Source organism: Pundamilia nyererei, unplaced genomic scaffold (assembly GCF_000239375.1).
Source record: "Pundamilia nyererei isolate P.nyererei 1_Seehausen unplaced genomic scaffold, PunNye1.0 scaffold00120, whole genome shotgun sequence".
In the NCBI taxonomy this organism is placed as follows: Eukaryota; Metazoa; Chordata; class Actinopteri; order Cichliformes; family Cichlidae; genus Pundamilia; species Pundamilia nyererei.
In genome coordinates, this window is record NW_005187521.1 from 1911846 (window position 1) to 1921699 (window position 9854).

A 9854-nucleotide genomic window follows, 5' to 3' on the forward strand; every position below is an offset into this window, starting at 1 on the left:
AGCCGGCAAAGAAATCTGCCAAGCCATCAGCAAGCAAATGAGGGCTGTGGGTAAGGAGGATGGGGGGGAAATATCACGGTTCAGAGCATTACAGAGTAAGTACTCATCCATTATTATCACCTTTTAATTCGCTCCTCATTCAGTTTTGAAATCTGTTGCATGGCTTGTGCTTATGTTGTGTGCAGAGACCGCTTCTCTTTTTCTTTTATTTCTCTGCTTTTCCTTCTGTTTTCTGCCTGTGAGGTTACTTTCCTCTTTCTTCATATCCCCTTTTCACCACAAGTAGTATCATAATGTCAGTAAGATCATCCATTACCTGCACAGCATATTAAGTACTCATGCTTGCATTATTGCATAGCCTTTATGGCTTTTTTGCCTGTGAATTCACATTTTGTTATTGCCTTATAAACCCTAAAGAGCAGTTAACGTAACCTTTTCTGGCATCTAGCATCTGGCATGCACCAGCAGAAAAACTGCACGTGCCACTAAATGCAGACACACGACAGGATGATGCCATTACATCTAAGAGAACAAGACACAGTGTTTTGCATTATTTTATTAATTTTTTCGCTTTTGATCATCACAAAATTATTTTCAAAATCACCCATACGTCGTTCACAAAGGATGTTTCTTACTCTGATTTGCTTTGCAACCTTTAAACCGATGTACGTTTCAGAACTTCTTGGTGTTAAGACAGAATTTCTAAAGATGTTGGATTCTCCTGGGTTCTTTGTTGTTCACTCTGTACTTGCTGCTGTATTTTTTTCCATCTAGTTGGATATGTGAGACTTCTTGAAATGGGACTTTCAGAAATGTCTAAGCTAAACATAAGTGGGAAAATGTTACCGGGAGCCATGATAGAAGTAGGACATCTAGTATATGTGTTTACATTTACACTGAAGTCCGAATGAAATGCCACAGTTCAAGAAGCATCTTCATATACTCTCTTCCTCAAGTCGTTTTATTGACCTTTTTTCTACATATGATCTGTCTTGACTGTTGTCTTTCAAGAGCTCAGAGGATTTTAGTTCCCGGTAAATGATCAGCTATTCATTTTTTTTCTTTTTTCACAATTATAGCCACCATTTCCTGTTTTTATTTATTTCCTTTTGAATGGGGGAGACAAATCCTCAGAGCTCTTGGCGTACATTGAAGTGCGCTCTTCTGTGTTTTAATGTAGCGGTTCTGTAGTTTAATGTCGTTAGTTAAATATATGACAACAGTGCATGGCCTAATGGGGTCTGTTGTGTTATTAGAAGCTACGATACGCACCTGTCAGTCACAACATTAAAATCAGTGTAGGTGACAACAATAAAAATCATTATTTTGCCTTAATGTTACTTGTCGAGTTGTAGCAGGAAGTCAAGTTGTTGGAAGCTGTAAAGATGTGACTTTTTTGATGTCTAAGCAACTGGATCAGATTACCTATAAAATATCAGGTTTTGGGGATTGTTTCTGGTAGTTAGTTGCTACCAAAAGTGGTATAAGTAATGAACTGGTAATAGGGTCACAGGGGCACTATACTCCACACTTTGCATGTGGTCCTGTCTGTTCTTGAAAGCACCTACAGCAGAAAGAAATCCCATTTTCTTTTACATCTTGTGTGATGTTTACCAGAGAGAGAGGGGGATCAGCATGATACACAGTAGAGTTTAAGCAATTTGATTCTCTGATTTTCTGCAGGAAAATAGCTTTAATCTGATTCTAACTAGCCGCAGACAATTTACACCTCTTTATGGAAACACTATTCCCCGATGGTGCTGGCTTTTTTTCTGCAGCATAGTGCACCCGCCACCGCATATTGTTCAGGAATGGTCTGAGAAACATTACAAAGAGTTCAAGATCGGGAAAACAAATCAGATGTAAGGAGGCCCCACCTTGCAACTTCCTACACAATATTGGGTTTTAATGTTGTGGCTGATTAGTGTAAATTATACTAATAACATTAGTGATTTATACTTATTATGGACACAAAGCATCTTTTCTTTGATATAAATCTTTTTCATCAATGATGCACACATTATAAATTAGTGTGTTCTGAATATTATTGAGTATTCAAAATACGAACTTAAGTGATAACTCAGAAAATGTTCATGCTGACAGATCGCTTTGCTCGCTTCTCTTCCTGAAATTTGTGTTTTCAGAGGCAGTAGTGAATGATATCAGTGGGGAGAACAAGGCAGGGGCAGGTGATGTCTCTGCCAGCCAGCATGTTATGGTGTGTGCTTTAAAAGAGCTGGGCAGTTTGGTTCAGAGTTTGAGTGCCACAGCTTCACCACTCATCCAGGAGCCTTCTGTAGGTAAGATAAACAGAATACAAAACAGGATATTCACTGTTGTCACTCTCGGGTTTCTGGTAACACAAGCTCGTGTGACATAAATCCTAATTTAAAATAAGGCTGAAATCCTTAAATAACTTATTCCACATCCACTTCTTCAGGACTCCTTGAAACCGTGACCTCAGTGCTGCTGCACCCAAGCATGGCAGCACGTTTGGCAGCTGCATGGTGCTTGCGTTGCGTCGCCGTTGCGCTACCCTATCAGCTCACCCCTCTGCTGGACCGCTGTGCTGAGAGAATCAACAACCTGAAGAGTTCGCCTGAGGCTGTAAGCGGTTACAGCTTTGCGATGGCTGCTCTGCTGGGAGGCGTGCACCAGTGTCCACTGGGTATCCCCCACACCAAGGGCAAGGTGTGTAGCCTCAGAATTTGGCCTTAGTGGTTCTTTCAAATGTATGTCAGACTTGATTGACTAGCCTCGCTGTTCTTGTAGTTGGTGGTGAGTATAGCTGAAGACCTTCTGCGAACAGCTGCTCAGAACAGCCGTCTGTCCCTGCAGCGCACGCAGGCTGGATGGCTTCTGCTGGGAGCCCTGATGACTTTGGGTGAGCCTCAAAGACACTTCCTGATTTTGGAGTTTTTCAGAAATTGTCTCTTTCTCCCACCACCTTTGTGACCACATTGTGTTCATTTGTGTTCCCAGGTCCCTCCCTTGTGCGCTATCATCTCCCCAAAATGCTGCTGCTGTGGAGGAACGTGTTTCCTCGCTCCCAGAAGGAGCTGGAAGCCGAAAAAGCCAGAGGAGACTCCTTCACCTGGCAGGTCACCCTGGAGGGCAGAGCTGGAGCACTGTGTGGTAACGACTTGCACCTCCACAGTGTGCACGCCCTAAAATGTTACGAGACGCAGTGTTGACTAAAACCGTTCCCTTTCTTTTATAGCCATGCGTAGTTTCGTGGCCCACTGCCCCGAGCTTCTCACAGAAGACGTAATCCGCAGGCTGATGACTCCTATCGAATGTGCCATGACTATGATGTCTCAGTGAGTGTGGTTTGTTTTTTTTGTGTAATTTTCTCTTAAATGTCTGACTTTTTATTTTATTTTTTTGTGTGTTTTTCGACTGCATGTCTAATGATTGTAACATTTTGACTTTTCTCAGTGTCCCTGCCATCATTAAGGTACACGGAGCCCACCTGAAAGCAAGTGCAGCTATGGTGAGGCTCCGGTTGTACGACATCTTGGCTCTCTTGCCTCCGAAAACTTACGAAGGTAAATCAGTCACTTGTGCATTAGCTTTCACATAAGTTGAGGAGAGGTGTTTTAAAATGGGTAATCCTCTCGTACAGGCAGCTTCAATGCTCTCCTGAGAGAACTGGTGGCAGAGTTTACTTTGACCGACAACTCGGCCAACACTACCACGTCTTTGCTGCGCTCTCTGTGCCATTATGACGACAGCGTGCTCATGGGCTCGTGGCTACAGGAGACCGACCACAAGTCCATAGAGGATCAGGTTAGTTGGTAAAAGACCGTTCTAGTAAACCAGCTCTTATTTGAAGATGCTTTATGTATGTGATTTGGATTAGTCATCACTATCTCTCGTTAAATATTAAATATAAGTTTGGCCTTTTGGTGTTTCTGTGTCGTTACCTGCGAAACAGTTGCAGCCCAACAGCGCGTCTGGCAGCGGAGCTCTGGAGCACGATCCCTCCTCGATCTACCTGCGCGTCCCCGTAGGCGAGGCCATCCCAGGACCTCTCCCTTTGGGTGTGTCGGTTATCGATGCTTCAGTGGCTCTGTTTGGTGTGGTGTTCCCTCATGTCTCCTTCAAACACAGGCAAGGCGCTCTCTCTTATTGTGGTGATTTGATGTGGTTCTGCATCATGTTAACATTATTTTTATTTTCTTGTCCCGCAGCTGCTCTCATTATTTTCCTTATATATTTATATTCGCTGCATTGTTGCTGAGCTGTTTTTTATTAATTTACTGTGTTTTAACTGATGGGTATGATTCAGGCTGCAGATGTTAGACCACTTTGCAGAATGCATAAAGCAGGCTAAAGGAGTTCGACAGCAAGCCGTCCAACTCAACATCTTTACTGCAGTCCTTTCTGCCCTCAAGGTAAGAAAAAAAGCTCTATATCCTCTTAAATGGGTAGGTCATTTAGGTAATAGCTACAGTGAGAAATAATGTTTCCCTTTCGCTTTAACTGTAGGGTTTGGCTGAGAATAAGAGCACTCTTGGGCCTGAGGAGGTGCGTAAATCAGCTCTGGCCCTGGTGATGGGAGCTTTGGACAACCCTAATCCCATCCTGCGCTGTGCTGCTGGAGAGGCCCTGGGGAGGATGGCTCAGGTGGTCGGAGAGGCAACCTTCATTGCCAGAATGGCGCAGACCAGTTTTGATAAGTGAGCATATCATGTCTCCAATTTCTGTTTCTTTGCTTTTTGTGTCCAACATTATGGTTTCAAATCAAATATTTAGGAAGGCCTTAAGAAAATTTCTTCATATTTTACACCAGTGTTCACTTTCATTGACTGATTAATTTGTTTGATTCATGAGGATGAATTTGATAGCATTTGGAGGTCAAAGGTCAAGCCCAAAGAGCTTACTTTTGGCCATAACTCAAGAATTCATACACCAATAAAAACAATACAAGTGTCTAACAGGATAAAAATGATGAATTGATAACATTTTCTGTTTAAAATGGTCTGTGGTTAACATTACCATGACAACCTAGTGATCTGTAGAAACACTTTGGACAGAAGGAGAGATTTGAGCGCCAGATTTAGTCTTCTGAGGTGCCAGGTTTGAAAAGTGTAGATTTTTGCAATAACATAAATATTGAAAACATTGTGCACAATGTTGTGATCAGAATAACCTGTATTTACCTTACATTAATAAATGTTTTTAAGAATACAGTGATTTTAGGTGGAAAAAATATTAGTCTATCACTACATATCTTGAATGAGCCTGGACAGACAAGGATGTAAACTGCACCTTGACGTTTAGTGGGACGGACAGAGAGTCATTTTATACCTGATTGCACAAAATAAACATTCTCACTACATTTTCAGAATGTCTCTTTTTGGAAAGTTATAGTTTGTGTTTCATTGTTGTTCATCTGTCTTGAAGTTGATCTCTCATACTTTGTATCTGTCTCTACTCATGTGATGCATGTCTTTGTTTTGCTCTGTTTACAGGCTGAAGTCAGCTCGTGATGTAGTTTCAAGGACGGGCCATTCACTGGCTCTCGGCTGTCTGCATCGATATGTTGGAGGAATTGGCTCTGGCCAGCACTTAAAGACCAGTGTCAGCATCTTGCTGGCTCTAGCCCAGGATGGCTCTTCACATGAAGTCCAGGTGCAGTCAATTATTTATTAGAAGTACATTTTTATATTCACTCATAATTAAATTACAGTTTGATTGTTTTTCTTTTCTGTTAAATGTTATGTCTAAACCTAGTTTTGATGCATCCCTGTCTTTTTCTTCAATTCTGGTCTGGCCCACTCTAAATTAATTCAATCTGTGTTTTTGTCTTCACCAGACTTGGGCTCTGCACTCTCTGGCTCTAATTGTGGATTCAAGTGGTCCCATGTACAGAGGCTATGTGGAGCCTACACTGTCTCTGGTGCTCACCCTGCTCCTCACTGTGCCCCCGTCTCACACAGAGGTTCACCAGTGTCTGGGCCGCTGCCTGGGAGCTCTAATCACTACTGTGGGACCAGAGTTGCAGGGTAACTGTGGCACAACCAGATTACAAACATCATTAACCATAGTATTTTTTTTGCCAGCAGGTGGCAGTGTAACCGGTTTTGATCCTTTGCAGGCTACTGAAGTATATGTCTCTAAGTACAATGTTTCTTTGTGCTGGTCTTGCTAGGAAATGGAGCCACTATTTCCACCATCCGCTCGTCCTGCCTGGTTGGTTGTGCCATAATGCAGGACCACTCAGACTCTCTTGTGCAGGCAGCTGCTATCTCATGTTTGCAGCAGCTGCATATGTTTGCTCCACGACACGTTAACCTGTCCAGCTTGGTGCCATGTCTCTGTGTAAGACATAAATACTTTTAGAGTACGTATGTGATAGTTAGAGTTTGTCAGTCTGAATGTTGATTTCCTGGTGTGAACTGGGGTTCCCATAGGTGCACCTGTGCAGCTCTCACCTGTTGCTGCGTCGTGCTGCAGTGGCCTGCCTGAGACAGCTTGCTCAGAGAGAAGCTGCAGAGGTCTGCGAGTACGCCATGAGCCTGGCAAAGAGAGCGGGAGACAGCAAAGACAGCACTGCAATCAGTCAGTACAAGTTCAAAACTTGATTCGAGTATTCTGTTTGAATAATTCCCCTTAATGCAACCTGGATCCTAATGCCTTAACTTGCTCTGGTTCAGATCTAAACATCACAGAGACGGGTCTGGAGGGCGTTCTGTTTGGCATGCTGGATCGGGAGACGGACAGGAAGCTGTGCTCAGACATCCATGACACACTCGGCCACATGCTGTCGTCTTTGGCCGTAGAAAAACTTTCCCATTGGCTGAAACTCTGCAAGGATGTTCTTGCAGCAACTACAGGTAAGTCTACAAAACGGCAAATTCAAAAATCATCTTTTATAAATCTTTCACCACAAATGTGCCCGTGTCCTCTTTCAGATGTAGGGGGCGCTGTTGTGTTTGAGGTGCAAAAGGACGAGGAAGACTCGGAGAAAAAAGACGAGATGGACGATGACACAATGTTCACGGGTCTGGGCGAAGACGACAAATCGAAGCCATCTGTGGCGCCGCGCTGGGTCACACGGGTGTTTGCAGCAGACTGTTTGTGCCGCATCATCCTGCTGTGTGAGAATGCAGACAAAACACACTTTGACCTGGCAGCTGCTCGTTCGGCGCAGGCCAAGAATGTGAAAGGTACCATTCACTGTGCTGCCAGAATAGACTACTGCAGAGTTCACTTAAAGAATTGTGATTGATTAATGCCACTTTTACTGTGCGACAGGAAATTGCTTATTCACATGCTTTCATTTAAAGATGGAACAAAGCTAGAGGTTCAGAGGGTTTTGTTCACTGTGGTAAATATAGGAGACAATATTTATGTAAGCTTTGCTGTATAATAAGGAGCTATTCTACAGGCTTGCCCGTAATAGCACATTGTACTGACTTTGCAGCTCTGAAACCAGCTAAGCCAAATTTAGTGACTGGGATTCAGTGGATGGTTGGTCTGCATGACGGCATGTCCAACTAATCCCTCAAAAGGTGCCCTTCAGTTAAAAGTCAATTAAATCTCAGCCCCAAATTTAATGTGGGGTTTCTTTCTGGTCGCTGCAGGCACACGCTGAAACTCCAAAAGTGTTTCCTCTTGAAGAAAGTATTAAAGCAAAGAGTCTGAAGAAAGCACTGGTTATAGCTTCTTGCTGAAGTGTAACACATCATCAAAGGATTAATAAATCAAATACTAAACAATGACTGGAAAAATCATTATTGTAGCTGCTCCCGGAGTTCATATTCCTTCCAGTGTTTATAATTAGGTTCGTATTTCTCACATAGTCCTTGTTGTTTTTTCATCCATCTCTGCCCGTTCAGGAGATCTGCTGGTGCTCCATTTATCTGACCTCATCCGCATGGCTTTCATGGCAGCCACAGACCACAGCAACCAGCTGAGGATGGCTGGCCTGCAGGCCTTGGAAGACATCATTAAAAAGTTTGCGTCCGTACCAGAGCCCGAGTTCCCGGGGCACGTTATCCTGGAACAGTACCAGGCCAATGTGAGTAAAGCATTGCATTATTTCGTAGTCCAAACCTAGAAACATTGCATGAAAGTAAACTTGTTGCAACTCGTGGGTATTTAGGTTGGAGCTGCTCTCAGACCTGCGTTTTCACCTGACACGCCGTCCGACATTACAGCAAAGGCATGCCAGGTAAGCCATACATACCTGTCTCTTTCACCAACTCAATTGCTTACAATTCCACTTTATGCCTCTTTTTGAGGTGTGTTCAACCTTCTTTCCATTAACAGCCATTAAATATGTTTTTTGATTGTTAAATGGTAGAACTGTGGCTGCGTTAGCAGCTTAATTACCACGACAAAGTGAGTCATCATCCCCTTAGAAGCCAGCAGTGTCAAATTTGTGACTTAATGCTTTTTGACTTAATTGAATGATGAGAATGTTGAGTGACGGGGGTAAATAACAAAACATGCCTGTCAGCTTATTACTAAAAGATGTTCTCTCTTTGACATTCCCCTGTTTCTCTGCTTGGGAGACTTTTTGAAGGGTTTAATTTTTCTTATCGAGAACAACTTACTCTGAAAAAGCGGATTAGGATACATATATCTGTGGATGTGAAGGTCACAGAGGACCTGTAGTTTTCTTATAGTTTAATAAGCTACCAGATTTATAACAAGCTGCTGCCCTTGAACTGACACTTTAATTGCTGTTCCTCCCAGAAGAATGCAAGCTTATAAACATGTGGTCCAGTTTTACATCACTAAGGTGTCAGTCCATTTATTAATACCCATTTGTTTGACACTCCCCCCCCCTCTAATAGCTTGGCTAATGAGCCTAAGTGCTCTGTTATATAATACATTTTTTACATCAAAATCAGAATCATAAAATTTTATTGTCTGTTGTTGTAATAGATAAAAACGGTAAGATCCATAGCAGTTTCACCTTTCTCACATTGACTACAGGTGTGCAGTACGTGGATCGGCAGTGGCGTTGTCAGTGACCTCAACGACCTGCGGCGAGTCCACAACCTGCTTGTGTCGTCGCTGGACAAGGTGCAGGCTGGGAAAGGCTCGTCCAGTCAGCTGTATAGTGAGAGCGCTACCACGATGGAGAAACTGGCAGTGCTGAAGGCGTGGGCTGAGGTGAGATGGAAGATGAGCAGGAAACTGCTCCTTTTTTTACAATCAAATGATGCATGTAACGAAACCGAACGTGCACTCTGGGTTTCTCACTCAGGTCTATGTGGTGGCAATGAAGATCAAAAAAGAGGCTGAGTCTAAACCTGCAAAACCAGTCAGAAGTGGAGATGATGACGAGGATGAGGAGGATCTGGGAACTGACGTGCTTCCCCCTGACAGTCTTATCACCCTGGTGCAGCCAGAGCTGCCCTCACTAAGCCGCCTGTGGCTGGCCATGCTGCGAGACTATGCTCTGCTCACTCTGCCTGCTGAGTTTTCCAGTCAGCTGCCCCCTGATGGTATGAGATTCTTTCCTGTCTTCCTGTGTGCTAAATATGGTTTTAATATGATATCTTCAGTGAAACAAAATATAGTCTTGTGGTGTTTCTACACAACATTTTAATGTAGCTTGGTTAAAGCATCAATGTTCAAGTCTTATGTTCCACTTTGGATCCTTTGACGTTTATTTATTCCAGATATTACCAAAAACGTTCAACATTACTTGGACAGTGTCAGATTAAATGTCAACAAAAACATCTCTTAAATCAAATGGGATTGTAGATTACATGTTCGTGCACTCTGTTGGAGCCGTTTTCAAAGTCATTGACATGTTAATAAAATAATTTTATGCAGGAGTATATATTTGTAGAAAATGCTCATTTTAAAGTAATTAACAAAATCTGTCT

General features: G+C 42.9%; 1 protein-coding gene across 1 annotated transcript in view; it reads left to right on the top strand.

The window, feature by feature from the left end:
- The window catches only part of heatr5b (HEAT repeat containing 5B), a 19921-nt gene that overhangs the window by 5114 nt on the left and 4953 nt on the right, over nt 1-9854 (top strand). Inside the window, exons 6-26 of the mRNA XM_013913196.1 lie at nt 3-95; nt 2145-2300; nt 2441-2691; nt 2773-2884; nt 2983-3135; nt 3221-3320; nt 3439-3548; nt 3626-3789; nt 3938-4113; nt 4292-4397; nt 4492-4682; nt 5478-5637; nt 5822-6011; nt 6158-6327; nt 6420-6567; nt 6663-6842; nt 6921-7175; nt 7848-8029; nt 8114-8182; nt 8953-9132; nt 9227-9484. Of these exons, the coding sequence (XP_013768650.1) occupies nt 3-95; nt 2145-2300; nt 2441-2691; nt 2773-2884; nt 2983-3135; nt 3221-3320; nt 3439-3548; nt 3626-3789; nt 3938-4113; nt 4292-4397; nt 4492-4682; nt 5478-5637; nt 5822-6011; nt 6158-6327; nt 6420-6567; nt 6663-6842; nt 6921-7175; nt 7848-8029; nt 8114-8182; nt 8953-9132; nt 9227-9484 (3404 nt within the window). The remainder of the gene's footprint in view (nt 1-2; nt 96-2144; nt 2301-2440; nt 2692-2772; nt 2885-2982; nt 3136-3220; nt 3321-3438; nt 3549-3625; nt 3790-3937; nt 4114-4291; nt 4398-4491; nt 4683-5477; nt 5638-5821; nt 6012-6157; nt 6328-6419; nt 6568-6662; nt 6843-6920; nt 7176-7847; nt 8030-8113; nt 8183-8952; nt 9133-9226; nt 9485-9854) is intronic.